The 27,247-nt window shown below is 51.3% G+C and overlaps 4 protein-coding genes across 4 annotated transcripts; all 4 read right to left on the bottom strand.

Moving 5' to 3' along the window:
- Positions 1 to 1,079: 1,079 nt before the first annotated feature.
- On the bottom strand, positions 1,080 to 2,024 carry LOC120387229 (olfactory receptor 51I1-like). Its single transcript, XM_039507626.1, has one exon. It carries the CDS (start codon positions 2,022 to 2,024, stop codon positions 1,080 to 1,082), a length of 945 nt encoding a protein of 314 aa, XP_039363560.1.
- Positions 2,025 to 10,318: 8,294 nt separating this feature from the next.
- LOC120384391 (olfactory receptor 51I1-like) lies at positions 10,319 to 11,263 on the bottom strand. Its single transcript, XM_039503057.1, has one exon. It carries the CDS (start codon positions 11,261 to 11,263, stop codon positions 10,319 to 10,321), a length of 945 nt encoding a protein of 314 aa, XP_039358991.1.
- Positions 11,264 to 20,375: 9,112 nt separating this feature from the next.
- Positions 20,376 to 21,320, bottom strand: LOC120374652 (olfactory receptor 51I1-like). The gene has a single exon (XM_039494665.1). It carries the CDS (start codon positions 21,318 to 21,320, stop codon positions 20,376 to 20,378), a length of 945 nt encoding a protein of 314 aa, XP_039350599.1.
- A 3,854-nt stretch (positions 21,321 to 25,174) lies between these two features.
- LOC120389165 (ubiquilin-1-like) lies at positions 25,175 to 26,828 on the bottom strand. Its single transcript, XM_039511498.1, has one exon. The coding sequence runs from the start codon at positions 26,780 to 26,782 to the stop codon at positions 25,175 to 25,177; it is 1,608 nt and encodes a 535-aa protein (XP_039367432.1). The 5' UTR covers positions 26,783 to 26,828.
- Between the last annotated feature and the right edge of the window lie 419 nt (positions 26,829 to 27,247).

Below are 27,247 nucleotides of genomic sequence, written 5' to 3'. Positions count from 1 at the left end.
CACCGTGGAGAGTAGGGACGACAAATACAATTTATATCATGGGCCCATTGTATTGCAAAGTATTTCTGTCCATCTTCTCATTCCTCAAAGCTGTTTATCTGTCCTTGAATATACATAGCCAAGCGAAGTGCGGTCACACATGCAAACCAATGCCATGTCTCTGTTTATTTGTCTGTCTGTAACGCGATGACGTTTGAATGCTGCAGCCGATCAATTCCCAAATTTCAGGGAATGTTCTAGCCATCAGCGGGTGCAGCCCTGTGGATGTTGGTGGCAATCAGCAAAGCGGGAAAGGGGAAAATGGAACACAAGGAGGAGTCCTTGGCATCTGGTTAGTAGAACCAGCAGCTTCAGCCACCTCAGGAATTGATTCTAGATTAAAGCAGTGGTTCATGGGAGCAATACACACCTCCCAGCATAACAACTGCCCCCCGTCTCAGCTCGGGCCGTCTAAAGCACTTTCAAATGTCGCCCCTTTGGAAGACTTCTCTGAGAGACTGAGAATGTGGTGGGGGGGATTTGCATGAATTCTCTTAAACAGGGGGTGGCACATAGTGAGCTTGTGGGGTGCAACAGAAGGACACCTGGAGCCCCTGGTGTGTGCAAGTTGCTCAATTGGCAGATGCAAAAAAGTGCGCAGCCTCCCCCCACTTACAACTACTGTTTTCTACTGCTTTGAGATAGTGCTGGCCCCCATCGCAAACAGGACAGACAGGCGGCACCTGCTGCAGAACGTGGCTCGATTCACCCCAGAAAGTTATAGATTTGAGAGGTGTGTTTCCTTCTCCCTGTTTTTTATTTTCTATTCAGGTGCCGGGCACTGCTCACCCCCACTGGAAGCCACAGTCCCTGCCTCAAAAGACTGATTGACTTTTATTGCCTTTAACAAATGAGACTGTAATTTAAAGACATAAGAGGAGATAATGGAATCTTTTGCAGGCAACTGCCTATACACAGTTTCAATTGTTCTAGTATTTTATCATTGGAGAGGCTTGAATGTCCTCTGAGAAGATACGACGTTCAGTCAACAAGCTATTCAAAACTTGTCCAACAAAACCATATCCGACACAACTCCCAGGTCACATTAAATCTCTGAAGAATATTCGGGAGATCCCCTTACGAATCTCCTTTGTCTTCACACTGTAAACAATTGGGTTTAACACAGGGGGGATAAAGAGACAGGCATAAGACATAAGAATTTGCACAAGACGAGGGACGTTTCCCCCAAACCTGTGCATAACAGCAACAGCAACTATTGGGACATAAAAGAGTAGGACAGCACAGATGTGCGAGGCACAGGTGTTTAGGGCCGTGAGGCGCTGTTCATGGGATGCAATATTAAAAACTGTCCTTAGAATCTTGACATAAGATAGGATGATGAACGCCGAGTCTAAGCCATAAGTGACAAGGGTGGCAAACAATCCGTAGATGTTATTGACGGTTGTGTCCGCACACGCCAGTCTCATCATGTCTGAGTGCAAGCAGTACGCGTGGGAGAGGACATTGCCTTTGCAGATCGGCAGCCGTTTAATCAGAAAGGGGAAAGGAAGGAGCATGCTGGTACTTTTAATCACAAGGGCCAGCCCGATCCTCACAATCCTGGGGTTGGGCAAGATGGCCGCGTAGCGCAGCGGGTCACAGATGGCGACAAAGCGATCGAATGACATGGCCAGTAAAATCCCCGACTCCATGAAGGAAAAGGAGTGAATGAAAAACATCTGGGCCAGGCAGGCGTCGAACGCGACGTCTGTGACATCGAAGCAGAAGATGCTGAGCACCGTGGGAAGGGTTGACAGAGACATACCGAGGTCGTTGACTGACAACATGCAAAGGAACAAATACATGGGCTGGTGGAGACGCCGGTCTGCCCAGATAACGCAGAGAACAGTGCAATTCCCTACCATGGCGGTGATGTAGACCACACAGAAAGGGATCGAGATCCAGTGGCGAGCAGCTTCCTGGCCTGGGAACCCGGTCAGTTGGAATGTGGCAGGATGGAAGCTGGTGCTATTGAAATCCACCATGATGAGCAGTCGCTGTTCTGGTCAGCTCCAACCCCCTGTGTAAATGCAAAATGAACCTGAGAGTTACTCCGAGACCATGTGACTGGGAAGGGACCTGCAGTTCAGCATTGACTTGCAGAATCCCAATGCACAAGGGCCCTGTCCTGCAAGCCTGGGGCTGCTCTCCCCAGTGAAATCAATGAGGAGTTGTTCTGAATCAAGCCTGAAGAGCCAGGTTCCAAGAATTCATTTCCTGCCCGAGCTCATTAGAGGGAACCAAGAGATTCTGCTCCCACTGTCCCACTGTCCACAGCTCAGCAACGTTCCTCAGGGAGGAGGTTGATGGATTTGCCCCCCCGCTAGTCACATTCAGAGTAGAAGTAAGGTGCACATTGTTAACAGCAAGGGAAATGAGCCCTTCGCAAGGGCAGCTGTGAATTCCCCAGCACTGGCAGCTGAGACGGCTCTAGTTCACACAGGAATGAATTCAGGGCAGGCCTCTGGCCTGTGCGATGCAGTTGATCAGAGTGGTCCCTTCTGGCCTTAAATCTCTGAAGCTCTGCCAGCCTGGAGTGATGCACCTGGCTCCTCTCCACCACCCGTCACTCCCCTGCCGCCCTCCCCCATACAGCAGCGGGAAGGCTGGAGACCTGCCCGCCGGCTCTGACTCTGGCACAGTGCGAAGTGTGGCAAGCCCCATGTCCCCTCAGTGCGTCTGCGCCCAGCCTCCCAGCTGGGCGGTGGGTCTTCCCGCCTCGGACAGGGATGCCGCTAAAAGCAGAATCGGGACCTGCGTTTAACTGTGCTCTGCATTACGCCATACGCTCGCCGGCCCTCTTAGCCTCTTTGAAGGCGGGGAAAGGACAGATTTATTCTTGCTCATGAATGTTAATGATTCCGCAGGCGCAGGTGCACATCAGCGCTTGGCAAATGATTAAAGGGACAGGCCCCAGCTACGAGAACTCACAGGTTGCAGGCTGGTCCCCGTCCTGCCCTACACAGCGGCTGTGCAATGCTGTGGAGCTCACTAGGGCGGAACAGCCCCTAAACCTGGGCAGGATTTGTCCCTAAGGCTACGTCTGTGCTGCTAGCCAGGGGGGCGATTCCCCTTCTCATGGTCCCCCGCCCATACTAGCTTCCATCGCACTGGAGCCTAGGGCCGGCGGCACAGGCGGGGCTGAGCTGTGCCGAGGAAAAACTGACCTGCAACCGTGTGTGTGTCTGGGTGTGAGATTGTTTGTGTGCATGTCTGTGTGAGTGTGTTTGTGTGTGAGTGTGTGACTGTTTGTCTGTGTGTTTGTGTGAATGTATCTCTGTGTGTCTGTGTCTGTCTGCCTCTGTGGTGAGTGTATGTGTGTCTTTCTCTGTCTGTTTGTGTCTGTGTGAGAGAGAGAGAGAGAGAGAGAAATGTGTGTGTCTGTGTTTGAGTGTATGTGTCTGTCTGTCTGCATGTGTCTGTGTGTGTGTGTTTGTGTCAATGAGAGTTAGGTACCTAAATTATCTCCTGCTAAATGGTGAAATCAATTTTAAATGTGTCCTGATTATAAACTTTTTTTAAGCTTTATTGGAATTATTTCTCCCCATAAAACTCAAAAAAGAGGTTGTCAAGTAATCAACCCCCTTCTCTCAACTGCAGCTGACTCACCAGGGTGGATGTGACGAAAATCTTCACCATGGAGGAAAAAAGCCTCTGGACCCAGCCTGCCTGGAGTATACACCCCAGACTGCCAGGCACAGGAGAGTATTTATACTGTATCCTTGCGGCAGCTCCTTGGGGGTCACACAGTCCCATGGGAACTCAAGCGGAGGCTGATGTCTGAACATGGGCTAATCAGGGAAAGGAGCCGTATAGAATAGCAAGAGCCCTGTGTCTTTTGCTGCTTGTATCCATTATCCCACATAAGAACAGCAGAAAATAAGAATAACAAGGAGTCCGGGGGCACCTTAAAGACTAACAGATTTAGCAGATTCAAATCTGTTAGTCTTGAAGGTGCCCCCGGACTCCTCATTGTTTTCGTGGCTACAGACTAACACAGCTCCCCCCTCGGATAGACAATAAGAACAGCCACACTGAGTCAGACCGATTCCATCTAGCCCAGAATCCGGACTTGTGACAGTAGCCAGGGCCAGGTGCTTCAGAGGGAATGAACAGAACAGGGCAATGAGCAATTGATCCATCTCCTGTCGTCCACTCCCAGCTTCTGGCAAGCAGGGGCTTGGGACACTCAGGGCATGGTTTTGCGTCCCTGCCCATCCTGGATAATAGCCATTGATGGACTTATCCTCCATGAATGTATCTAATGGTTTTTAGAGCCCTCTTCTAGCTTTGGCCTTCACAACATCCCCTGGCAATGAGTTCCACAGGTTGTACATTGTGGAAGAAGAACTTCCTTATGCTTTCTTTAAACCTGCTGCCTAATAATTGAATTGGGTGACCCTGGTCTGTGTGTTATGAGAAGGAGTAAATAACACTTCCATATTTACTTTCCCCACACCAGTCATGATTTTATAGACCTTGATCATATCCCCCTTACTCTTCTCTTTTCTAGGCTGAAAAGTCCCAGTCCTTTTAGTCTCTCCTAATACGGAAGCTGTTTCATACCCCTCATCAGTTTTGTTGCCCTTCTTTGTACCTTTTACAATTCTTATATATCTTTTTTGAGATGAGGCGACCAGAACTGCACGCAGCATTCAAGGTGTGAGTGTGCCAGGATCTATAGAGAGGCAATATGATATTTTCTGTCTGATATTTATCCCTTTCCTGATGGTTCCCAACATTCTGTTCTCTTTTTTGACTGCCGCCTGACATTTTGGGGATGTTTATCAACAATGAATTTCATCTGCTATTGTGTTGCCCAGTCACCCGGTTTTGAGAAATCCCTTTGTAAGTCTTCATAGTCAGCTTTGGACTTAACTATCTTGAGTAATTTTGTATCATCTTCAAACTTTGCCATATCACTGTTTTCCCCTTCTTCCCAGATCATTTATGAATCTGTTGAATACTAGTGCTCCCAATACAGACCCCTGGGGGACCCCACTACCCCAGAACTTTGTCAGTCACAGTGTTGACATCTCCTCCAGCTGCTCTCAGAGCTTGTGCGTTGGCTTCATGCTTCAGGGAACCCATTACGGTGAGCTGCTCCAGCTGCTGCTGGAATTGGGTTTCTGGAGTCTGGGGAAGCGGGGGCTTGCTTGAGCAAGACCCTGGGTGATTTGCTCAACGTTACAGGGCTGGCACCCCGACTTGGCCGATCCTGGGGCTGGGCTTGCATTCTCACGTGGCTCAGAACCAGACCCAGTTAATGATCTGCCATCAGCAGGGCTTCCCGCTGCCCCTGAGCCAGGAGCGCTGCCTCGGGCGAACCTGAGCACTTCCAGCCCCAGGTTCTGGAAACCCTGCCGAATCTGGAACAGAGCCTTGGTGGCTCTCGGCTTTGCCATCACTAACGGCATGCCTGGGCTGTGCAGCAGCTGGAGGAGGGCTTGGAGCTCCCGCGCTACTTCTTGGTGGGGATGCAGGATACCAACGAACCGGGGGTTACTCAGCATGAAGTGCACGATGAATGTTCTGACCTTATCAGCTATTCGCTTGGGTCTGGATTCTGCAGTCCTTGCTCAGGCATAGCTTCCACTGACAGCAGGTCAATGCGAATCAGTACGGGGGGTGCTCTTTGGGGATGGGCTGGGTTTTCTTAACTCCGAGACACTATATATTAATTTGAGTAAATAAATGTAAGTCCCTGAGGATGTTTCATAGTTTCATAGATGTAGACCTGAACTTCTGCATGGCACAGGCCAGAGAACCTCACCCAGGTACCTCTCTACTGAGCCGCCAAACATTATTTAGAGCAAAGCATTTCAGGCGGCAGGCAGAGAACAGGAAGGACCGAGGGGCCCCCAATGCCGGAGGCCCCTGCAGCGGCAGGGGATAGATCAGGTGAGACATGCCCCGGTGATCCCAGCAGGTGACCCACATCCCAGGCTGCAGAAGAAAGTAAAAAACTAGCAAGTTCTGTCCAGTTTGACCAGAGGGAAATTCCTTCCCTTTCCCAAATCCGGTGACCTTTTCGACCCTGAGCATGTGAACCAGACTCACCAGCCAGGCCACTAGGAAGAGGATTCTCTGTTCCGCCTGAGAGCCCCGGTCCACTGGTCTAACCAGATGAAGCACGTAACTTGCTCAAATTGTGCGCCATCAGGAGGGGAGGAGGCTCTCGCCCAGAGCAGGTGAAACATCCCCTTTGCATTAATAAACCCAGGAATGTCAACCTGGAATGTTTTTACCTCATTTAAACAAAAAAGCTTGACATTAAATGAAACAAGAAAGTCGAAATGATTCATTTTGACACATCTCCGTTGGAAATGTCATCAAAATGGACACCGTCCTGTGGACTGTTTTGGTTCTGGAAATGGCATTTTCAGACGGGAAACGGTCCCATGAGCAATGTCCCACCTGCTCTAGTGGATAGCCTTTCCCATGCAAACTGCATCACCACTCGGCAGCGCTGTCCTCACCTTCCCACTGCACTTGCCAGTTCCTCAGTCCCAGCAATGGCAACTTTAACAGTGACTGCATAGGACCAGCCATACTGAATCAGACCAGTTCCATCCAGCCCAGTCTCCTGTCTTCAGACAGTGGCCAATGCCAGGTGCCCCCCAGGGAATGAACAGAACAGGGAATCACCAAGTGATCCATCCCCTGTCGTCCATTCCCAGCTTCTGGCAAACAGAGGCTCGGGACACTGAAGGAACAGAAATGGACACCGTGGAGAGTAGGGACGACAAATACAATTTATGTCATGGGCCCGTTGTATTGCAAAGTATTTCTGTCCATCTTCTCATTCCTCAAAGATGTTTATCTGTTATTGAATATACATAGCCAAGCGAAGTGCGGTCACACATGCAAACCAATGCCAGGTCTCTGTTTATTTGTCTGTCCATAACGCGATGATGTTTGAATGCTGCAGCCGATCAATTCCCAAATTTCAGGGAATGTTCTAGCCATCAGCGGGTGCAGCCCTGTGGATGTTGGTGGCAATCAGCAAAGCAGGAAAGGAGAAAAGGGGAACACAAGGAGGAGTCCTTGGCATCTGGTTAGTAGAACCAGCAGCTTCAGCCACCTCAGGAATTGACTCTAGACCAAAGCAGTGTTTGATGGGAGCAATACACACCTCCCAGGATAACAACTGCCCCCTGTCTCAGCTCGGGCCGTCTAAAGCACTTTCAAATGTCGCCCCTTTGGAAGACTTCTCTTAGAGACAGAGAGAAGAGAACTGAGAATGTGGGGGTTGGGGATTTGCATGAGTTCCCTTAAAAAGGGGGTGTGTAGCAGGGTGAACCTCTGCTCCTGCCCTGTGGGGATTAGAAAGTGGCCTGGCAGGGCTTGAGAGCAGTGGCTCTAAAAGCTGGGCTGATTAGGGAAGTGGCTGCAGCTGGGGCCACGCCCCAAACTGAACAGGGCCTTATAAGAAGGCCAGGGAAGCCAGAAGCCCAGACAGTCTCTCTCTGCCTTCAGAGAGAGAAGGGCCTGGCTGCAGGGAGCTTGAAACTGGATACCTGAGTGAAGCAGGGCTGGGAAAAGGCTGAGGAGCTGGGGAGCTCCAGCCTAGAAAGCCCCGGGCTGCGGCCTAGTGAAGGGCCAACAGGTACTGGGGGTTGCAGAGGGCAGCCCAGGGGTAGGCCAAGGCAGCAGGTCCAAACCCCTTTGCCTGTGATGAGTAGGCTGATGCTGCAGTCTGCCCCAGAGTGTGGGGCTAGACAATGACTGGCAGTAGCCAAATACTGAGGCAAGGTGGGGATTGAGGGTGGGGGGTTCCCTGAGAAGGGGAGATCCTGAGAGAAAGGGGGTACTGCCAGGGGGCAGCACCCCATGTAAAAGGGCACCGGGTCCAGGGAGGGACATGGGGGCCTGAGGACAGGCGGATCACCGGCCTGCAGAGGGCTCTCCAGCACTGGACAGAGCTAATTCCCAGAGTCACCAGCAGGAGGCGCCGTAGGGGTGAGTCCGGCCCGTCTACAGGGTGGCACATAGTGAGCTTGTGGGGTGCGACAGAAGGACACCTGGAGCCCCTGATGCGTGCAAGTTGTTCGATTTGCATATGCAAAAAAGTGTGTGGCCTCCTCCCAGTGACAACTATTGTTAATCTACTGCTTTGAGATAGTGTTGGGCCCCATCGCAAACAGGACAGACAGGTGGCCCCTGTTGCAGAACTTGGCTCGATTTACACCAGAAAGTTATAGATTTGAGAGGTGTGTTTCCTTCTACCTGTTTTACATTTTGTATTCAGGTCACACCGAGGAAGTTACGGGCACTGCTCACCCCCGCTGGAAGCCACAGTCCCTGCCTCAAAAGACTGATTGACTTTGATTGACTTTAACATCTGAGACTGTAATTTAAAAACATCAGACTGTTGTTCTCAAACTTTTGTTTTGTTTGTTTTCTTATCATGGAGGTTAAGTCCATTAATGGCTGTTAGCCAGGCTGGGTAAGGAATGGTGTCCCTAGACTCTGTTCGTCAGAGGATGGAGATGGATGGCAGGAGAGAGATCGCTTGATCATTGCCTGTTAGGTTCACTCCCTCTGGGGCACCTGGCACTGGCCACTGTCGGCAGACAGGATACTGGGCTAGATGGACCTTTGGTCTGCCCCCGAACGGCCGTTCTTATGTTCTTATGTTTAGTACTGGTGACCCCTTTCACACAGCAAGCCTCTGCGTGCAGCCCCCCTTTATACATTAAAAACATGTTTTTTACATATGTAACCCTTCTGCCCCTCTGAGTTGGCAGCAACAAGGGCCGGGTTCAGTATCCAGGGGTTCCGTTTCAATAACACAATGCAAAACCGGCTCGATCCCCCACCCAGTGACCTGGGACAATTACCTACCACCCCCCCGGGTGCCTCTAGGAGGCAATACTTCCCCACTCGCAAGCACAGAGTCCGAGTGTAGCACAATCCTTTTAATAAAGGAGGGAAACAATGTGGCATCACATTGGAGAGACACCACAAACAGGACTATACACAAACCATAAGCAAAAAACCCACCCCAAGTACATTTGGCACTGTCCTTTCCCCCTTAGGGTCTTAAGTCCAATCACCCCAAAGTCCAACAACCCAAGAGTCTCTGTCTCTGGTCAGTGCCACCCCAGAGTTCAAAAGTTTATCTGCAGAGTTTTACCCCCCCCAGCCTGGGTGGAAATGGGGGGGGGCACACGCAGGGTGCTAAGGGACACCTTACGTGGGCCAGGGCCGACTGCCCCGCTTCTCCGTGTAGTTCTGCTGTAGCCTTCACTACGACTGGCTCCACTCCACCTGCTGTGCCGCTCCTCCAGCCAACCCGTGAACCGCATCAGCCGTCCACGCAAACCGCTCCACACTGCTCACTGTTCCATGGGCTGCGCCAACGTGCTGCAGACTGCTCCGCTCTGCCAGCTGCTTAGCGATCGATCTTCAGGCTCCCCCACTCAGTGATCTCAGCTCAGTAAGCTTAGCTCTTTTAGTGATTTCAGCTCTTGTAGTAAAGGAGCCCCAGTACCACCTTGGCCCAATGTGAATTCAGGTCAGCAGCCTCCAGATGGACTCCTAAAGGATTCAAAATTAGCTCTGCTCTTTAACAGTGGAGAGAGGAGGAAGTGCAATTGGTGTTCCAGGCCCTCAAAAGGGGCCCATACCATCAGGTACACACACCAGTCCCCTGCCTCTCTCCCTTCACTGGGTTTTGGAACCCATGTCCCTTGGCTAGCAAGTACTCTTTAATGTAGGTTGAGTCATTTCTGTCATAAAGCAGTCTCATAGTTCCTCATTCACATAATTAAGGTAGCAGCCCCTTTTTTTCCTTCCTGCCCCAATAACAAAGAAATTGGGGATTCCACAGTGTGAAAATAACCATCCCATGCTGCTGTGTGTTATGCTAAGTGGAGTGGGTTTACCAATGCAAATGCACATTCCTAAAATTCCTTTGCCCACTCCTCATAATGTACCACCAGATGTCAGGGTAGATCTCATCCTGACTCTGCTTACACATATTTAACACCATTATAAATGCTGGAGGCAAAGCGGGGTTTGGGGTGGAGGCTGACAGTTCACGACCCCCTGTAATAGTCCCATGACCCCCTGAGGGGTCCCAACCCCTACTTTGAGAACCCCTGACATAAGAGGAGATAACAGAATCTTTTGCAGGCAACTGCCTATGCACAGTTTGAATTGTTCTAGTATTTTATCGTTGGAGAGGTTTGAATGTCCTCTGAGAAGATACGACGTTCAGTCAGCAAGCTATTCAAAACTTGTCCAACAAAACCATATCCGACACAACTCCCATTCAGAGTAGGTCTCTGGCGAATATTCGGGAGATCCCCTTGCGAATCTCCTTTGTCTTCACGCTGTAAACAATTGGGTTTAACACAGGGGGGACAAAGAGGTAGGCATAGGACATAAGAATATGAACAACTCGAGGGGCATTTCCTCCAAACCTGTGCATAACGGAGACTGCAATTATTGGGACATAAAAGAGTAGGACAGCACAGATGTGCGAGGCACAGGTGTTTAGGGCCGTGAGGCGCTGTTCATGGGATGCAATATTAAAAACAGTCCTTAGAATCTTAACATAAGATAGGATGATGAACACTGAGTCTAAACCATAAGTGAAGAGAATGGCAAACAATCCGTAGATGTTATTGACGGTTGTGTCCGCACACGCCAGTCTCATCATGTCTGGGTGCAAGCAGTACGCGTGGGAGAGGACATTGCCTTTGCAGATCGGCAGCCGTTTAATCAGAAAGGGGAAAGGGAGGAGCATGCTGGTACTTTTAATCACAAGGGCCAGCCCGATCCTCACAATCCTGGGGTTGGTCAAGATGGCCGCGTAGCGCAGCGGGTCACAGATGGCGACAAAGCGATCGAATGACATGGCCAGTAAAATCCCCGACTCCATGAAGGAAAAGGAGTGAATGAAAAACATCTGGGCCAGGCAGGCGTCGAACGCGACGTCTGTGACATCGAAGCAGAAGATGCTGAGCACCGTGGGCAGGGTTGACAGAGACATACCGAGGTCGTTGACCGACAACATGCAAAGGAACAAATACATGGGCTGGTGGAGACGCCGGTCTGCCCAGATAACGCAGAGAACAGTGCAATTCCCTACCATGGCGGTGATGTAGACCACCCAGAAAGGGATCGAGATCCAGTGGCGAGCAGCTTCCTGGCCTGGGAACCCGGTCAGTTGGAATGTGGCAGGATGGAAGCTGGTGCTATTGAAATCCACCATGATGAGCAGTCGCTGTTCTGGTCAGCTCCAACCCCCTGTATAAATGCAAAATGAACCTGAGTTACTCTGAGACCAGGTGACCGGGAAGGGACCTGCAGTTCAGCATTGACTTGCAGAATCCCAATGCACAAGGGCCCAGTCCTGCAAGCCTGGGGCTGCTCTCCCCAGTGAAATCAATGAGGAGTTGTTCTGAATCAAGCCTGAAGAGCCAGGCTCCAAGAATTCATTTCCAGCCCGAGCTCATTAGAGGGAACCAAGAGATTCTGCTCCCACAGCTCAGCAACGTTCCTCAGGGAGGAGGTTGATGGATTTACCCCCCCCCACTAGTCACATTCAGAGTAGAAGTAAGGTGCACGTTGTTAACAGCAAGGGAAATGAGCCCTTCGCAAGGGCAGCTGTGAATGCCCCAGCACTGGCAGCTGAGACGGCTCTAGTTCACACAGGAATGAATTCAGGGCAGGCCTCTGGCCTGTGCGATGCAGTTGATCAGAGTGGTCCCTTCTGTCCTTAAATCTCTGAAGCTCTGCCAGCCTGGAGTGATGCACCTGGCTCCTCTCCACCACCCGTCACTCCCCTACCGCCCTCCCCCATACAGCAGCGGGAAGGCTGGAGACCTGCCCGCCGGCTCTGACTCTGGCACAGTGCGAAGTGTGGCAAGCCCCATGACCCCTCAGTGCGTCTGCGCCCAGCCTCCCAGCTGGGCGGTGGGTCTTCCCGCCTCGGACAGGGATGCTGCTAAAAGCAGAATCGGGGCCCGCGTTTAACTGTGCTCTGCATTACGCCATATGCTCGCCAGCCCTCTTAGCCTCTTTGAAGGCGGGGAAAGGACAGATTTATTCTTGCCCATGAATGTTAATGATTCCGCAGCTGCAGGTGCACATCAGCGCTTGGCAAATGATTAAAGGGACAGGCCCCAGCTACGAGAACTCACAGGTTGCAGGCTGGCCCCCGTCCTCCTCTACACAGCGGCTGTGCAATGCTGTGGAGCTCAGTAGGGCGGGGCAGCCTCTAAACCTGGGCAGGATTTGTCCCTAAGGCTACGTCTGTGCTGCAAGCCAGAGGGGCGATTCCCCTTCTCATGGAGCCCAGCCCGTGCTAGCTTCCATCCCGCTGGAGCCTGGGGCGGGCGGCACAGGCGGGGCTGAGCTGTGCTGAGGAAAAAACTACCTGGAACCGTGTGTGTATGTCTGGGTGTGAGATTGTGTGTGTGCATGTCTGTGTGAGTGTGTTTGTGTGTGAGTGTGTGACTGTCTGTCTGTGTGTTTGTGTGAATGTATCTCTGTGTGTCTGTGTCTGTCTGCCTCTGTCGAGAGTGTATGTGTGTCTTTGTATGTGTCTCTGTTTGTTTGTTAGATAGAGAGAGAAATGTGTCTGTCAGTGTAAGAGTGTATGTGTCTGTGTGTGTGTGTCTGCGTGTGTCTCTCTGTGTGTGTCTGTTTGTGTCAATGTGTCTGTCTTTGTGGTGAGTGTATGTCTTTCTATGTGTGTGTATGTGAGAAAGAGAGACATCGTGTGTGCGTGTGTCTGTGTGAGTGTCTCTCAGTCTCTGTGAGTGTTTGTGTGTGTGTGTGCGCGCATTTGTGTTTGTGTTTCTGGGTGTGAGATTGTTTGTGTGCCTGTCTGTGTGAGTGTGTGTGTGTGTGAGTGTGTGTGTGTCCATGTGAGTGTGTGTGTCTCTGTGTGTGTCTGTCTGTCTGTGTGTTTGTGTGAATGTATCTGTCTGTGTGTCTGTGTGTCTCTGTGGTGAGTGTATATGTGTCTTTCTGTGTGTGTGTACGTGTGAGAGAGAGATATTGCGTGTGAGTGTGTCTGTGTGTGAGTGTCTGTCTGTGTGCATGTGTGTCTGTGCGTGAAATATGCTGAAATGTTCTCGATAAGGATTGAGGAAACCAAGTCGGGCCAGAAGGCAGAGGTGCCAGGCTGGGGTTTAGCGAGGGATTAGTGAGAAGATCTTGATGAGATTTGACATTGCTGCAGTGTCCCGGTGCATCGCAGAGCCACCCAGCTCCTGCACGTCCCCCCCGGAGGAAGAGGAACATTGGCCAGAGGCAATGGGGCAAATCCCTCCTCTTATGATAGAGCCCTGGGACAATGAACTCTCACGCAGAGCTGAGGAGATCTCAGGCTTTAAACTACTCTAAAAAATCCACCCTGCCCCTTCCCGAGCTGCCTGCTGTTCTGTCTCAGCGCGACGAGGGGCTTTGCTGACTGTGCTGCGTTTGATCTCATCTGTCCAGGAGGAAAATCATGCAGAGCCGACTAACAAGTAAGAGGCAAAATTTCAAATGCAGAGATGAGAGTTAGGTACCTAAATTATCTCCTGCTAAATGGTGAAATCAATTTTAAAAAAGTGTCCTAATTATAGACTTTTTTAAGCTTTATTAGACTCATTTCTCCCCATAAAACTCAAAAAAGAGGTTGTCAAGTAATCAACCCCCTTCTCTCAACTGCAGCTGACTCACCAGGGTGGACATGACGAAAATCTTCACCATGGAGGAAAGAAGCCTCTGGACCCAGCCTGCCTGGAGTATACGCCCCAGACTGCCAGGCACGGGAGAGTATTTATACTGTATCCTTGCGGCAGCTCCTTGGGGGTCACACAGTCCCCTGGGAACTCAAGTGGAGGCTGATGTCTGAACATGGGCTAATCAGGGAAAGGAGCCGTATAGAATAGCAAGAGCCCTGTGACTTTTGCTGCATGTATCCATTATCCCACATGAGAACAGCAGAAAATAAGAATAACGAGGAGTCCGGGGGCACCTTAAAGGCTAACAGATTTAGCAGATTCAAATCTGTTAGTCTTTAAGGTGCCCCCAGACTCCTCGTTGTTTTCGTGGCTACAGACTAACACAGCTCCCCCTCGGATAGACAATAAGAACAGCCACACTGAGTCAGACCGATTCCATCTAGCCCAGAATCCGGACTTGTGACAGTGGCCAGGGCCAGGTGCTTCAGAGGGAATGAACAGAACAGGGCAATGAGCAATTGATCCATCTCCTGTCGTCCACTCCCAGCTTCTGGCAAGCAGGGGCTTGGGACACTCAGAGCATGGTTTTGCATCCCTGCCCATCCTGGATAATAGCCATTGATGGACCTATCCTCCATGAATGTATCTAATGGTTTTTAGAGCCCTCTTCTAGCTTTGGCCTTCACAACATCCCCTGACAATGAGTTCCACAGGTTGTACATTGTGGAAGAAGAACTTCCTTATGCTTTTTTTAAACCTGCTGCCTATTAATTGAATTGGGTGACCCTGGTCTCTGTGTTAGGAGAAGGAGTAAATATCACTTCTGTATTTACTTTCCCCACACCAGTCATGATTTTATAGACCTCGATCATATCCCCCCCCCAGTCGTCACTTTTCTAGGCTGAAAAGTCCCAGTCTTGTTAGTCTCTCCTCATACGGAAGCTGTTCCATACCCCTCATCAGTTTTGTTGCCCTTCTTTGTGCCTTTTACAATTCTTATATATCTTTTTTGAGATGAGGCGACCAGAACTGCACGCAGCATTCAAGGTGTGAGTGTGCCAGGATCTATAGAGAGGCAATATGATATTTTCTGTCTGATATTTATCCCTTTCCTGATGGTTCCCAACATTCTGTTCTCTTTTTTGACTGCCACCGCACATTTTGGGGATGTTTATCAACAAAGAATTTCATCTGCCATTGTGTTGCCCAGTCACCCGGTTTTGAGAAATCCCTTTGTAAGTCTTCATAGTCAGCTTTGGACTTAACTATCTTGAGTAATTTTGTATCATCTTCAAACTTTGCCATATCACTGTTTTCCCCTTCTTCCCAGATCATTTATGAATCTGTTGAATATTAGTGCTCCCAATACAGACCCCTGGGGGACCCCACTACCCCAGAACTTTGTCAGTCGCAGTGTTGACATCTCCTCCAGCTGCTCTCAGAGCTTGTGCGTTGGCTTCATGCTTCAGGAAACCCATTACGTTGAGCTGCTCCAGCTGCTGCTGGAATTGGGTTTCTGGAGTCTGGGGAAGCGGGGGGCTTGCTTGAGCAAAACCCTGGGTGATTTGCTCAACGTTACAGGGCTGGCACCCCGACTCGGCCGATCCTGGGGCTGGGCTTGCATTCTCACGTGGCTCAGAACCAGTCCCGGTTACTGATCCGCCATCGGCCGGGCGTCCCGCTGCCCCTGAGCCAGGAGCGCTGCCTCGGGCGAACCTGAGCACTTCCAGCCCCAGGGTCTGGAAACCCTGCCGAATCTGGAACACAGCCTTGGTGGCTCTCGGCTTTGCCATCACTAACGGCATGTCTGGGCTGTGCAGCAGCTGGAGGAGGGCTTGGAGCTCCCGCGCTACTTCTTGGTGGGGATGCAGGATACCAACGAACCGGGGGTTACTCAGCATGAAGTGCACGATGAATGTTCTGACCTTATCAGCTATTTGCTTGGGTCTGGATTCTGCAGTCCTTGCTCAGGCATAGCTTCCACTGACAGCAGGTCAATGCGAATCGGAACGGGGGGTGCTCTTTGGGGATGGGCTGGGTTTTCTTAACTTCGAGACACTATATATTAATTTGAGTAAATAAATGTAAGTCCCTGAGGATGTTTCATAGTTTCATAGATGTAGACCTGAACTTCTGCATGGCACAGGCCAGAGAACCTCACCCAGGTACCTCTCTACTGAGCCGCCAAACTTTATTTAGAGCAAAGCATTTCAGGCGGCAGGCAGAGAACAGGAAGGACTAAGGGGCCCCCAATGCCTGAGGCCCCTGCAGTGGCAGGGGATTGATCAGGTGAGACATGCCCCGGTGATCCCAGCAGGTGACCCACATCCCAGGCTGCAGAAGAAGGTAAAAAACTAGCAAGGTCCATTCCAGTTTGACCAGGGGGAAATTCCTTCCCTTTCCCAAATACGGTGACCTTTTCGACCCTGAGCACGTGAGCCAGACCCACCAGCCAGGCCACTAGGAAGAGGATTCTCTGTTCCGCCTGAGAGCCCCGGTCCACTGGTCTAACCAGATGAAGCACATAACTTGCTCAAATTGTGCGCCATCAGGAGGGGAGGAGGCTCTCAGAGCAGGTGAAACATCCCTTTGCATTAATAAACCCAGGAATGTCAACCTGGAATGTTTTTACCTCATTTAACATTAAATGAAACAAGAAAGTCGAAATGATTCATTTTGATACGTCTCCATTGGAAATGTCATCAAAATGGACACCGTCCTGTGGACCGTTTTGGTTCTGGAAATGGCATTTTCAGACAGGAAAAAGTTCCATGAGCAATGTCCCACCCGCTCTAGTGAATTGCCTTTCCCCAGCAAACTGCATCACCACTCGGCAGCGCTGTCCTCGCCTTCCCACTGCTCTTGCCAGTTCCTCAGTCCCAGCAACGGCAACTTTAACAGTGACTGCATAGGACCAGCCATACTGAATCAGACCTGTTCCATCCAGCCCAGTCTCCTGTCTTCAGACAGTGGCCAGAACCAGGTGCCCCCAGGAATGAACAGAACAGGAATCACCAAGTGATCCATCCCTGTCGTCCATTCTCAGCTTCTGGCAAACAGAGGCTCGGGACACTGAAGGAACAGAAATGGACACCGTGGAGAGTAGGGACGACAAATACAATTTATGTCATGGGCCCATTGTATTGCAAAGTATTTCTGTCCATCTTCTCATTCCTCAAAGCTGTTTATCTGTTATTGAATATACATAGCCAAGCGAAGTGCGGTCACACATGCAAACCAATGCCAGGTCTCTGTTTATTTGTCTGTCTGTAACACGATGACGTTTGAATGCTGCAGCCGATCAATTCCCAAATTTCAGGGAATGTTCTAGCCATCAGCGGGTGCAGCCCTGTGGATGTTGGTGACAATAAGCAAAGCAGGAAAGGAGAAAAGGGGAACACAAGGAGGAGTACTTGGCATCTGGTTAGTAGAACCAGCAGCTTCAGCCACCTCAGGAATTGACTCTAGACCAAAGCAGTGTTTGATGGGAGCAATACACACCTCCCAGCATAACAACTGCCCCCCGTCTCAGCTCGGGCCATCCAAAGCACTTTCAAATGTCGCCCCTTTGGAAGACTTCTCTGAGAGACTGAGAGAAGAGAACTGAGAATGTGGGGGTTGGGGATTTGCATGAGTTCCCTTAAATAGGGGGTGTGTAGCAGGGTGAACCTCTGCTCCTGCCCTGCGGAGTTTAAAAAGTGGCCTGGCAGGGCTTGAGAGCGGTGGCTCTAAAAGCTGGGCTGATTAGGGAAGTGGCTGCAGCTGGGGCCACGCTCCAAACTTAACAGGGCCTTATAAGAAGGCCAGGGAAGCCAGAAGCCCAGACAGTCTCTCTCTGCCTTCAGAGAGAGAAGGGCCTGGCTGCAGGGAGCTTGAGACTGGATACCTGAGTGAAGCAGGGCTGGGAAAAGGCTGAGGAGCTGGGGAGCTCCAGCCTAGAAAGCCCCAGGCTGCGGCCTAGTGAAGGGCCAACAGGTACTGGGGGTTGCAGAGGGCAGCCCAGGGGTAGGCCAAGGCAGCAGGTCCAAACCCTCCTTGCCAGTGATGAGTAGGCTGATGCTGCAGTCTGCCCCAGGGTGTGGGGCTAGACAATGACTGGCAGTAGCCATACACTGAGGCAAGGTGGGGATTGAGGGTGGGGGGGTTCCCTGAGAAGGGGAGATCCTGAGAGAAAGGGGGTACTGCCAGGGGGCAGCACCCCATGTGAAAGGGCACCGGGTCCAGGGAGGGACATGGGGGCCTGAAGACAGGCGGATCACCGGCCTGCAGAGGGCGCTCCAGCACTGGACAGAGCTAATTCCCAGAGTCACCAGCAGGAGGCGCCGTAGGGGTGAGTCCGGCCCGTCTACAGGGTGGCACATAGTGAGCTTGTGGGGTGCGACAGAAGGACACCTGGAGCCCCTGATGTGTGCAAGTTGTTCGATTTGCATATGCAAAAAAGTGTGTGGCCTCCTCCCAGTGACAACTATTGTTAATCTACTGCTTTGAGATAGTGCTGGGCCCCATCGCAAACAGGACAGACAGGCGGCCCCTGTTGCAGAACTTGGCTCGATTTACACCAGAAAGCTATAGATTTGAGAGGTGTGTTTCCTTCTACCTGTTTTACATTTTGTATTCAGGTCACACCGAGGAAGTTACGGGCACTGCTCACCCCCGCTGGAAGCCACAGTCCCTGCCTCAAAAGACTGATTGACTTTGATTGACTAACATCTGAGACTGTAATTTAAAAACATCGGACTGTTGTTCTCAAACTTTTGTTTTGTTTGTTTTCTTATCATGGAGGTTAAGTCCATTAATGGCTGTTAGCCAGGCTGGGTAAGGAATGGTGTCCCTAGACTCTGTTCGTCAGAGGATGGAGATGGATGGCAGGAGAGAGATCACTTGATCATTGCCTGTTAGGTTCACTCCCTCAGGGGCACCTGGCATTGGCCACTGTCGGCAGACAGGATACTGGGCTAGATGGACCTTTGGTCTGCCCCCGAACGGCCGTTCTTATGTTCTTATGTTTAGTACTGGTGACCCCTTTCACACAGCAAGCCTCTGCGTGCAGCCCCCCTTTATACATTAAAAACATGTTTTTTACATATGTAACCCTTCTGCCCCTCTGAGTTGGCAGCAACAAGGGCCGGGTTCAGTATCCAGGGGTTCCGTTTCAATAACACAATGCAAAACCGGCTCGATCCCCCACCCAGTGACCTGGGACAATTACCTACCACCCCCCCGGGTGCCTCTAGGAGGCAATACTTCCCCACTCGCAAGCACAGAGTCCAAGTGTAGCACAATCCTTTTAATAAAGGAGGGAAACAATGTGGCATCACATTGGAGAGACACCACAAACAGGACTATACACAAACCATAAGCAAAAAACCCACCCCAAGTACATTTGGCACTGTCCTTTCCCCCTTAGGGTCTTAAGTCCAATCACCCCAAAGTCCAACAACCCAAGAGTCTCTGTCTCTGGTCAGTGCCACCCCAGAGTTCAAAAGTTTATCTGCAGAGTTTTACCCCCCCAGCCTGGGTGGAAATGGGGGGGGGGCACACGCAGGGTGCTAAGGGACACCTTACGTGGGCCAGGGCCGACTGCCCCGCTTCTCCGTGGAGTTCTGCTGTAGCCTTCACCACGACTGGCTCCACTCCACCTGCTGTGCCGCTCCTCCAGCCAACCCGTGAACCGCATCAGCCGTCCACGCAAACCGCTCCACACTGCTCACTGTTCCATGGGCTGCGCCAACGTGCTGCAGACTGCTCCGCTCTGCCAGCTGCTTAGCGATCGATCTTCAGGCTCCCCCACTCAGTGATCTCAGCTCAGTAAGCTTAGCTCTTTTAGTGATTTCAGCTCTTGTAGTAAAGGAGCCCCAGTGCCACCTTGGCCCAATGTGAATTCAGGTCAGCAGCCTCCAGATGGACTCCTAAAGGATTCAAAATTAGCTCTGCTCTTTAACAGTGGAGAGAGGAAGAAGTGCAATTGGTGTTCCAGGCCCTCAAAAGGGGCCCATACCATCAGGTACACACACCAGTCCCCTGCCTCTCTCCCTTCACTGGGTTTTGGAACCCATGTCCCTTGTCTAGCAAGTACTCTTTAATGTAGGTTGAGTCATTTCTGTCATAAAGCAGTCTCATAGTTCCTCATTCACATAATAAAGGTAACAGCCCCTTTTTTTCCTTCCTGCCCCAATAACAAAGAAATTGGGGATTCCACAGTGTGAAAATAACCTTCCCATGCTGCTGTGTGTTATGCTAAGTGGAGTGGGTTTACCAATGCAAATGCACATTCCTAAAATTCCTTTGCCCACTCCTCATAATGTACCACCAGATGTCAGGGTAGATCTCATCCTGACTCTGCTTACACATATTTAACACCATTATAAATGCTGGAGGCAAAGCGGGGTTTGGGGTGGAGGCTGACAGTTCACGACCCCCTGTAATAGCCCCATGACCCCCTGAGGGGTCCCAACCCCTACTTTGAGAACCCCTGACATAAGAGGAGATAACAGAATCTTTTGCAGGCAACTGCCTATGCACAGTTTGAATTGTTCTAGTATTTTATCGTTGGAGATGTTTGAATGTCCTCTGAGAAGATACAACGTTCAGTCAGCAAGCTATTCAAAACTTGTCCAACGAAACCATATACGACACAACTCCCATTCAGAGTAGGTCTCTGGCGAATATTCGGGAGATCCCCTTGCGAATCTCCTTTGTCTTCACGCTGTAAACAATTGGGTTTAACACAGGGGGGACAAAGAGGTAGGCATAGGACATAAGAATATGAACAACTCGAGGGGCATTTCCTCCAAACCTGTGCATAACGGAGACTGCAACTATTGGGACATAAAAGAGTAGGACAGCACAGATGTGCGAGGCGCAGGTGTTTAGGGCCGTGAGGCGCTGTTCATGGGATGCAATATTAAAAACTGTCCTTAGAATCTTAACATAAGATAGGATGATGAACGCCGAGTCTAAGCCATAAGTGAAGAGAACGGCAAACAAACCGTAGATGTTATTGACGGTTGTGTCCGCACACGCCAGTCTCATCATGTCTGGGTGCAAGCAGTACGCGTGGGAGAGGACATTGCCTTTGCAGATCGGCAGCCGTTTAATCAGAAAGGGGAAAGGGAGGAGCATGCTGGTACTTTTAATCACAAGGGCCAGCCCGATCCTCACAATCCTGGGGTTGGTCAAGATGGCCGCATAGCGCAGCGGGTCACAGATGGCGACAAAGCGATCGAATGACATGGCCAGTAAAATCCCCGACTCCATGAAGGAAAAGGAGTGAATGAAAAACATCTGGGCCAGGCAGACGTCGAACGCGACGTCTGTGACATCGAAGCAGAAGATGCTGAGCACCGTGGGCAGGGTCGACAGAGACATACCGAGGTCATTGAGCGACAACATGCAAAGGAACAAATACATGGGCTGGTGGAGACGCCGGTCTGCCCAGATAACGCAGAGAACAGTGCAATTCCCTACCATGGCGGTGATGTAGACCACCCAGAAAGGGATCGAGATCCAGTGGCGAGCAGCTTCCTGGCCTGGGAACCCGGTCAGTTGGAATGTGGCAGGATGGAAGCTGGTGCTATTGAAATCCACCATGATGAGCAGTCGCTGTTCTGGTCAGCTCCACCCCCTGTGTAAATGCAAAATGAACCTGAGAGTTACTCCGAGACCATGTGACTGGGAAGGGACCTGCAGTTCAGCATTGACTTGCAGAATCCCAAAGCACAAGGGCCCTGTCCTGCAAGCCTGGGGCTGCTCTCCCCCGTGAAATCAATGAGGAGTTGTTCTGAATCAAGCCTGAAGAGCCAGGCTCCAAGAATTCATTTCCAGCCCGAGCTCATTAGAGGAAACCAAGAGATTCTGCTCCCACAGCTCAGCAACGTTCCTCAGGGAGGAGGTTGATGGATTTGCCCCCCCCCCCGCTAGTCACATTCAGAGTAGAAGTAAGGTGCACGTTGTTAACAGCAAGGGAAATGAGCCCTTCGCAAGGGCAGCTGTGAATGCCCCAGCACTGGCAGCTGAGACGGCTCTAGTTCACACAGGAATGAATTCAGGGCAGGCCTCTGGCCTGTGCGATGCAGTTGATCAGAGTGGTCCCTTCTGGCCTTTAATCTCTGAAGCTCTGCCAGCCTGGAGTGATGCACCTGGCTCCTCTCCACCACCCGTCACTCCCCTGCCGCCCTCCCCCATACAGCAGCGGGAAGGCTGGAGACCTGCCCGCCGGCTCTGACTCTGGCACAGTGCGAAGTGTGGCAAGCCCCATGTACCCTCAGTGCGTCTGCGCCCTGCCTCCCAGCTGGACGGTGGGTCTTCCCGCCTCGGACAGGGATGTCGCTAAAAGCAGAATCGGGGCCTGCGTTTAACTGTGCTCTGCATTACGCCATACGCTCGCCAGCCCTCTTAGCCTCTTTGAAGGCGGGGAAAGGACAGATTTATTCTTGCCCATGAATGTTAATATGATTCTGCAGCTGCAGGTGCACATCAGCGCTTGGCAAATGATTAAAGGGACAGGCCCCAGCTACGAGAACTCACAGGCTGCAGGCTGGCCCCCGTCCTGCCCTACACAGCGGCTGTGCAATGCTGTGGAGCTCAGTAGGGCGGGGCAGCCTCTAAACCTGGGCAGGATTTGTCCCTAAGGCTACGTCTCTGCTGCAAGCCAGGGGGGCGATTCCCCTTCTCATGGAGCCCAGCCCGTGCTAGCTTCCATCCCGCTGGAGCCTGGGGCGGGCGGCACAGGCGGGGCTGAGCTGTGCCGAGGAAAAACCGACCTGCAACCGTGTGTGTGTGTCTGGGTGTGAGATTGTGTGTGTGCATGTCTGTGTGAGTGTGTTTGTGTGTGAGTGTGTGACTGTCTGTCTGTGTGTTTGTGTGAATGTATCTCTGTGTGTCTGTGTCTGTCTGCCTCTGTGGTGAGTGTATGTGTGTCTTTGTCTGTGTGTGTGTGTGTGTGTGTGAGAGAGAGAGAAATGTGTGTGTCTGTGTTTGAGTGTATGTGTCTGTGTGTGTGTGTCTGCGTGTGTCTCTCTGTGTGTGTCTGTTTGTGTCAATGTGTCTGTCTTTGTGGTGAGTGTATGTGTCTTTCTATGTGTGTGTATGTGAGAAAGAGAGACATCGTGTGTGCGTGTGTCTGTGTGAGTGTCTGTCTCTGTGAGTGTATGTGTGTGTGTGTGTGTGCGCATTTGTGTTTGTGTTTCTGGGTGTGAGATTGTTTGTGTGCCTGTCTGTGTGAGTGTGTGTGTCTGTGTGTGTGTGTCTGCGTGTGAGTGTGTGTGTCTCTGTGTGTGTCTGTCTGTCTGTGTGTTTGTGTGAATGTATCTGTCTGTGTGTCTGTGTGTCTCTGTGGTGAGTGTATGTGTGTCTTTCTGTGTGTGTGTACGTGTGAGAGAGATGTGCGTGTGAGTGTGTCTGTGTGTGAGTGTCTGTCTGTGTGCATGTGTGTCTGTGCGTGAAATATGCTGAAATGTTCTCGTTAAGGACTGAGGAAACCAAGTCAGGCCAGAAGGGAGAGGTGCCAGGCTGGGGTTTAGCGAGGGATTAGTGAGAAGATCTTGATGAGATTTGACATTCCTGCAATGTCCCGGTGCATCGCAGAGCCACCCAGCTCCTGCACGTCCCCCACCCCCAGAGGAAGAGGAACATTGGCCAGAGGCAATGGGGCAAATCCCTCCTCTTATGATAGAGCCCAGGGACAATGAACTCTCACGCAGAGCTGAGGAGATCTCAGGCTTTAAAATCCTCTAAAATATCCACCCTGCCCCTTCCCCAGCTGCCTGACGTTCTGTCTCAGCGCGACGAGGGGCTTTGCTGACTGTGGTGCGTTTGATCTCATCTGTCCAGGAGGAAAATCGTCCAGAGCCGACTAACAAGTAAGAGGCAAAATTTCAAAAGCAGAGATGACAGTTAGGTACCTAAATTATCTCCTGCTAAATGGTGAAATCAATTTTAAAAAAGTGTCCTAATTATAAACATTTTTTAAGCTTTATTGGACTCATTTCTCCCCATAAAACTCAAAAAAGAGGTTGTCAAGTAATCAACCCCCTTCTCTCAACTGCAGCTGACTCACCAGGGTGGACATGACGAAAATCTTCACCATGGAGGAAAAAAGCCTCTGGACCCAGCCTGCCTGGAGTATACGCCCCAGACTGCCAGGCACGGGAGAGTATTTATACTGTATCCTTGCAGCAGCTCCTTGGGGGTCACACAGTCCCCTGGGAACTCAAGTGGAGGCTGATGTCTGAACATGGGCTAATCAGGGAAAGGAGCCGTATAGAGTAGCAAGAGCCCTGTGACTTTTGCTGCTTGTATCCATTATCCCACATGAGAACAGCAGAAAATAAGAATAACGAGGAGTCCGGGGGCACCTTAAAGACTAACAGATTTAGGAGATTCAAATCTGTTAGTCTTGAAGGTGCCCCCGGACTCCTCATTGTTTTCGTGGCTACAGACTATCACGGCTCCCCCTCGGATAGACAATAAGAACAGCCACACTGAGTCAGACCGATTCCATCTAGCCCAGAATCCGGACTTGTGACAGTGGCCAGGGCCAGGTGCTTCAGAGGGAATGAACAGAACAGGGCAATGAGCAATTGATCCATCTCCTGTCGTCCACTCCCAGCTTCTGGCAAGCAGGGCTTGGGACACTCAGGGCATGGTTTTGCATCCCTGCCCATCCTGGCTAATAGCCATTGATGGACCTAACCTCCATGAATGTATCTAATGGTTTTTAGAGCCCTCTTCTAGCTTTGGCCTTCACAACATCCCCTGGCAATGAGTTCCACAGGTTGTACACTGTGGAAGAAGGACTTCCTTATGCTTTTTTTAAACCTGCTGCCTATTAATTGAATTGGGTGACCCTGGTCTCTGTGTTAGGAGAAGGAGTTAATAACACTTCTTTAGTTACCTTCCCCCCAACAGTGATGATTTTCTAGACCCCCATCATATCCCCCCCCCCCCCAGTCGTCTCTTTTCTAGGCTGAAAAGTCCCAGTCTTGTTAGTCTCTCCTACGGAAGCTGTTCCATACCCCTCATCAGTTTTGTTGCCCTTCTTTGTGCCTTTTACAATTCTTATATATCTTTTTGGAGATGAGGCGACCAGAACGGCAGGCAGCATTCAAGGTGTGAGTGTGCCAGGATCTATAGAGAGGCAAGATGATATTTTCTGTCTGATATGTATCTCTTTCCTGATTGTTCCCAACATTCTGTTCGCTTTTTGACTGCCGCTGCACATGGAGGATGTTTATAAACAATGAATTTCATCTGCCATTGTGTTGCCCAGTCACCCAGTTTTGAGAAATCCCTTTGTAAGTCTTCATAGTCAGCTTTGGACTGAACCATCTTGAGTAATTTTGTATCATCTTCAAACTTTGCCATATCACTGTTTTCCCCTTCTTCCCAGATCATTTATGAATCTGTTGAATACTAGTGTTCCCAATACAGACCCTGGGGACCCACTACCCCAGAACTTTGTCAATCGCAGTGTTGACATGTCCTCCAGCTGCTCTCAGAGTTTGTGTGTTGGCTTCATGCTTCAGGAAACCCATTACGTAGAGCTGCTCCAGCTGCTGCTGGAATTGGGTTTCTGGAGTCTGGGGAAGCGGGGGGCTTGCTTGAGCAAGACCCTGGGTGATTTGCTCAACGTTACAGGGCTGGCACCCCGACTCGGCCGATCCTGGGGCTGGGCTTGCATTCTCACGTGGCTCAGAACCAGTCCCGGTTACTGATCCGCCATCTGCCAGGCTTCCCGCTGCCCCTGAGCCAGGAGCGCTGCCTCGGGCGAACCTGAGCACTTCCAGCCCCAGGGTCTGGAAACCCTGCTGAATCTGGAACAGAGCCTTGGTGGCTCTCGGGTTTGCCATCACTAACGGCATGTCTGGGCTGTGCAGCAGCTGGAGGAGGGCTTGGAGCTCCCGCGCTACTTCTTGGTGGGGATGCAGGATGCCAATGAACCGGGGGTTACTCAGCATGAAGTGCACGATGAGACTGGGGTTCTGGCTCAGGGCCTGCATTATATTCCTCATGTAGGGGGCAGACAGGATGCTCCGGAAAGGCAGGGCATTCCTGGCTATCTCTTGCGAGGCGTTCTGCACTTCCGTCATGTTACACATCCCAGCTGCGACTCCAGGCGGCACCCAGGGGCTCTGCCCCGTGCTGCAGTTTGGGCTGTTGCTGACATGAATACCCCCAATGTCAGTGCCATGGTTGTGATGGGGGATGCAACTCTGTGGACCAAACTGAGAGGCCCAAGGATTCGGCAAAGGGTGGGACGGTTGGCTGACCCCTGCTGGGGGCAGCTTGTTCTGGGGTGGGTCACTCCCACACTGCGCCTGTGGTCCATTCAGAGTTGGCTTTGGAGTATCAGGGAGCATTTGCCACAAGACTTTGTCTCCACCCAGCAGCAGAGTCTGGCTCCGGTTTCTCAGTATTTCCTGCATCATCCCTGGGTTCCTAACAAACTCGATCATTTCTCGCAGGAGGGCTGGGTTGTTCCAGATGTGGCTGACCTCTGGATTCTGCTGCTCAAGCAGCTGGAGCAGGGGGTGTTCCCTTAAGAGCCCTTTTATCAGGTTGGCATTTGACAGCATGCTCTGGACAAAGGGATTTTCCAGACTCTGTAGGATCATTTCAGGGTTGACCACCAGCAGCTGCTGGAGCTCATTTAGGAAAGCTAAAATGCTGGGTGCATTCCCAGGTAGCATGCTGAGATCTGCCAGACCAGCTGAGCCAGCTGGAAGGGTGGCAGCATGTGTGCTGGCGTTAGTTTGCTGATCTTCCTGGTCCTCTGCTCTCGTTTTCAGCCTGATGACAAGGTGGATGGTGAATCCGTCATGGATCCGGGCCTGGCTGAGAGTATTTCGGTCGTTCAAAACTTTCCCAGCAAAGATCAAGAGGAGCAGGTTGGTGGGAGCGTGGAAGCGCTTGGCGATTTCGCCTCGAAAGTCGGCGATGGTGCTGTTCTCCCACACTGCAAACTCTTCCCTTTCCTCGAGGCTCTTGACTGTCACTTTGATGATCTGGGGCTCTGCAGGGTTGCCGCCAGGACCCTGTCCCTTCCCAGCCATGGCTAACACGACGCTGGTCCCTTCTGGGAAAGCAGCGAGACCAGAGACTTAGAGGGCTGGGAATGTCCAAATCCAGAGCGCTCATGCCAGCTGTGCACCGCCCCATGCTGCTCCTCTGCTCGCAGCTTCCTGACCTCCTGGGGCTGCCCGGGTGCACTGTGACCTCCCTGCTGATGTCACTGTAAGCAAGAAACCACATGGACACCTGGCTTGTTCCCCATGGGGCAAGTAGTCCCCAGCTGGTGCCCAAGGACCATCCCCAAAGTCGCTATCATACACAGGTAATGCGAGCTGGGAAGCAAATGCCCTGTGCAGTTAAGGAGAAGGCAAATCTTGGGGCAGGAAGCATTGAGCTGCAACAAAGGGGGATGATCCCATAGTGGAGACCCACCTTCCTGATGATGTCATGGTCTCCTCTCAGACTGACGACACCCCTCCAGGGCAGGGACCCCAGTTATTAGGACG

The sequence above is a fragment of the Mauremys reevesii genome, linkage group 1, assembly GCF_016161935.1.
Source record: "Mauremys reevesii isolate NIE-2019 linkage group 1, ASM1616193v1, whole genome shotgun sequence".
NCBI lineage: Eukaryota > Metazoa > Chordata > Testudines > Geoemydidae > Mauremys > Mauremys reevesii.
Note: the sequence above shows the minus strand (reverse complement) of the source record. Positions and strands in the feature narration are given on the sequence as shown.